This window comes from Alosa sapidissima, chromosome 6, assembly GCF_018492685.1.
Source record: "Alosa sapidissima isolate fAloSap1 chromosome 6, fAloSap1.pri, whole genome shotgun sequence".
NCBI lineage: Eukaryota > Metazoa > Chordata > Actinopteri > Clupeiformes > Clupeidae > Alosa > Alosa sapidissima.
The window spans coordinates 8,749,823-8,753,850 of NC_055962.1; the positions used below are offsets into that span (position 1 = coordinate 8,749,823).

Genomic DNA, 4,028 nt, shown 5'->3' on the forward strand with positions numbered 1-4,028 from the left:
GCGGATCTCGTGTTGGACCACCTCCGTGTGCCCAGGTAGGGAGGAGAAGACATCTCGGTTGCGATCCACCAACTCCAGGGCCATCTGCCGTTGATGTGGGGACAGGCTTGGACCCACCTGGACCTCTTCTCTCCCTGGTTCCTTGGTCTCTGTGGGGGGTAGACAGCTGAACAACGCCTCCCTGGCGTGCCACTTCTTTAAAAGGTTAACATGATAAATCTGCTCAGGCTTTCTTTTATCAGGTTGCCTCACCTTGTAGTTTACCTCTCCCACACGTTCAATGACCTCATATGGCCCTTGCCAGGAATTTGCACTCCACGGTTGGCACCAGGACCAGCACTCTCGGCTTAAACTCTCTGGGTTGAGCAGATCTATTGTAGGAGGCTTGCTGTTGCCGTTGAGCAGTATCCATGTGTTCACGCATCATGGGATAGACAGCCTTCATTCTCTCTCTCATGGCCCCGACATGCTCGATCAGGGTCCGCTGTCGGCACGGTTGCTCCTCCCAGGCCTCCTTGGCGATGTCCAGCAGTCCTCGGGGTCTGTAAGAAAGCAAGAGCTCAAAGGGTGAAAAACCCGTAGACGACTGAGGTACCTCTCTCACCGCAAATAGTAGGTACGGTAGCAACTGATCCCAGTTGCGCCCATCTTCCCCGATCGCCTTCCGCAGCATGGATTTTAGGGTTTTGTTAAAACGTTCGACTAGCCCGTCTGTCTGGGGGTGGTAGACTGACGTTCTCAGCTGTTTGATCTTCAGCAGAGCACAGAGTTCTGTCATCACCTTGGACATGAATGGACTCCCTTGGTCTGTCAATATCTCCTTCGGGAGGCCCAGACTAGTTGACAGAAGGAACAATTCCTTGGCGATTTGTTTGGATGTAGCCTTCCTCAGCGGGATGGCCTCAGGATATCGTTGCATAGTCCAGGATGACCAGAATGTACTGATGTCCCCTGGAACTCTTCGGTAAGGGCCCAACGATGTCCAGTCCAATCCTCTCAAACGGGGTCTCGATAATGGGCAAGGGAATGAGCGGGTTTCTATATGTGGGCTTTGGCGCCACCCGCTGACACTCAGGGCAACCACGACAGTAGTTCTCGATCTCTTTGTGCACTCCTGGCCAAAAGAAGCGTCGCAAGATTCTTTCTTTTGTCTTCTCTACCCCTAGGTGAGCCTCTAGCAGGTGGGTGTGTGCTAGGTTGAGTACGGTGGCCCGGTGGGGCTGTGGTACGAGGAGCTGTTCATGCACCTCACCATTTTTCCGTACCACCTGATACACTAACCCCCGGTTTACTGCAAAATGGGGGTAGGTAGGGCTTGTCTCATCCCCTAGCACCACTCCCTCTATCACCTGCACATTTTTCAAAGCATTTGCAAGAGTGGGATCTTGTAACTGGGCTGTACCATACTGGCCTGTGAGAGGGGGAAGCTCTTTGGTGCCTTGGACGTCTTCCTCGCTGGAGATTGGAGCACTTCCTGGGACCATGTTCTCTTCCCCTGTGTCTGGACCAGTCTCTGAATCAGCCTGGGCACCTGCCATCCCTCCAAGAGCACAGGCTGGAGTGAGTGGTTCTGAGGGTTGTACTTGCGTATTCTCAGGATACGTCTTACCTCTCCGCTTCCGAGGTACTCGGGTCAGCCTCTCTTGAGTCTCCCTCCACAGTGGGTGAAAGGCTGGGCAGTCTTGTCCAATTAGGACAGGAACAGGTAGGGAATCAACCACACCCGCCATCGTGAGGATGGTTCCCCTGGTGGTGGTCATTGCGAGTTCAGTGGTGGGGTAGTCTCTGGTGTCTCCATGGACACAGGAAACCGTGAGGACTTTCCCTGGGGTCAGACACGATGAATCCACCAGATCCTTACGCACCAGGGTGACCCGGCTACCGGAATTTAGCAGAGCTTCCACATCATGGTGATTCACAGTCACCAGGCAGGTGGGGGGTCGTTCTTGGGCGCAATCTACGACTCCCACGAGCGAAGCAAAAATGTGGGCGGGTGGTGAGCTGGAGGACTCAGCAGTGGGCATAGGCTCATCTGCCGGTTTCCCACACTGCCAGGAGATGTGTCCCATCTCCCCACACCGGTAATACTGTCGGGTTTCACTCTCCCGGTGTCCTCTTCCTGGTGCTGGCTGGTCTCTGGCTCCCCCTGGAGCCTGGACAGCTCCTGAAGTGCCTGGGTTGGAAACCTTGGGGTTCTTTGGACGGGTTCCTCCCGTCTGTGGCGGGGACGCACTCTGGGGCTCCTTTCTGGAAGCCCGAAGCATCTCTGCTGTGGCCTGGTACCTTTCCACAGCTTCCACGGTTAGGTCCGCTGTCGTCAAGGCCTGTTGACTGATGAGAAAATTGGGATATCAACTGTTCCGTGTCCTCCTCTGACATGCACTATTAGCGCTTGAACTCTGCCCGCATTCTCCACCATATGTGATATCATGAGAGGCTACACAGCTCTCAGCGGGACAGTTCAGCAGTGCAAGGACACAATGTTATAATACAACGAAGGTTTTTAATAAAGTTCTTGAGAATTAACAAAAAGGTATGCCAAGTTCAAAAGGGTAACTAAGGATAAGGTTGATCTTTCAACAGTCAAAAACTTAATGTCTCTTCAAACGTGAAATCATAGTCCCATTCCCTCAGGAAAATATCTTCTTGGAAACCGGTCTTCAGCCTTACTTTAGTCAGCGCCGCAGCCCGTGGCCAATCCAGCGGTAAGTATTCCAGTCTTCAGGTAAGTATTCCAGTCTTCAAGTACTTCACGTGGAAAGTTCGACGGTCTGTAGCTTCTCTGAGAGCACAACTTGGAGCTTGTCTCCCAAACCCCACTCTGACACCAACTGTGTCTCTGCGCCTTAAAAAGCCCTTCAGCTCATCAGGCCCTGATCGGTCTCAGGTGTGTTGGGATCTCGTGTGTTGAGGGGTGGAGTTTCCAACTTTTGAAACTTAATTTTAATTTTAAAACTTAATTACTTTTGAAACCATGTGCAGTTAATGTGTACAATCTTTTGTTTTTCAGTTATTAATCAGAAAAGTGTGACTGAATGGATACATTTATGTCTGTGGTTGCCTAGCAACAATAAACAAAGAATAATATTAAAATCGATCCCTTGAATCTTTGGTGTGGATCACTAAGAGCTCACTTGTTAAAGCATGGGGTTTCCCTGTTATTATTAAAAAACATTTTGACAGAATATGATATACTGCATACTGCAGGCTCTGCTTTACTATCTATACTGAAGTACCGTTGCAGAGCAGTGTGTCACTTTATCCACTAGGGGCACCCATCAGGACCTGATTGCGAGGCTATGAACAGTAAATTTACATTTAGACTGGGTGGGATTCTTACATAATACCCAATAGGAGTCTTCTACCCACCCTCTCATTAGAATTTGCATAATAGCTGTTTCAGGCACTAGTTAACTAGTGAGCTGCTTCACTGCCACACATGCAAACTAGTGAGACTTCAATTGTTCCACTAGTTAACTAGTGGACAAAAATGGTCAGCTTGTTTCTCTTTTTAGGTGTAACTACTAGAGAACAAAATATACATGCCACTAGTTAACTAGTAAGGCCCACAACACCCTCACTAGTAAACTAGTGGGTATTTAGGCCTTTACATGTTAACAAGTGACCATTTTGGCATCTCACTAGTTAACTAGTGGGGCTGAAATGGCCTTCACTAGTTAACTAGTGGGCATTTTGGGGAACACTAGTAAACTAGTGACACTTTTTGCACCTCACTAGTTAACTAGTGGAATGGAAATTGCCATCACTAGTTCACTAGTGGGTGTTTTGGTGCACACTAGTAAACTAGTGACACTTTTTAGACCTCACTAGTTAACTAGTGGGCATTTGTGTCTTCACTAGTTAACTAGTGAGCAGTTCTGCCTTCACTAGTTTACATGTAAGTGTCACATTGAAGCCACTAGTTTACTAGTTAAAGTTCATTTGGCCAGCATGTTAACTTGTGTGCCACATGCAAATGTTGTGGGTGGGATTTTGTGAAATTCTGCGCTGTGATTGGTTGTCATGTT

The 4,028-nt window shown here is 49.1% G+C and overlaps 1 protein-coding gene across 1 annotated transcript; it reads right to left on the reverse strand.

Moving 5' to 3' along the window:
* Positions 1-347: 347 nt before the first annotated feature.
* On the reverse strand, positions 348-2,331 carry LOC121711967. Its single transcript, XM_042095866.1, has 4 exons — positions 1,962-2,331; positions 1,719-1,925; positions 1,403-1,627; positions 348-542 (listed from the first exon to the last, which is right to left on the reverse strand). The coding sequence occupies exons 1-4, from the start codon at positions 2,262-2,264 to the stop codon at positions 417-419; spliced, it is 861 nt and encodes a 286-aa protein (XP_041951800.1). The 5' UTR covers positions 2,265-2,331; the 3' UTR covers positions 348-416.
* Positions 2,332-4,028: the final 1,697 nt, after the last annotated feature.

Bases quoted from the DNA above. Each gene is read 5' to 3' on its own strand.
- LOC121711967 (XM_042095866.1), bottom strand. From the start codon at position 2,264: ATGCTTCGGGCTTCCAGAAAGGAGCCCCAGAGTGCGTCCCCGCCACAG. The intron at 1,926-1,961 runs GTAGATTGCGCC...CCCACCTGCCTG, and splicing joins TTGCTTCGCTCGTGGGAGTC to GTGACTGTGAATCACCATGA. The intron at 543-1,402 runs GTACAGCCCAGT...GCTTTCTTACAG, and splicing joins CCCTCTCACAGGCCAGTATG to ACCCCGAGGACTGCTGGACA.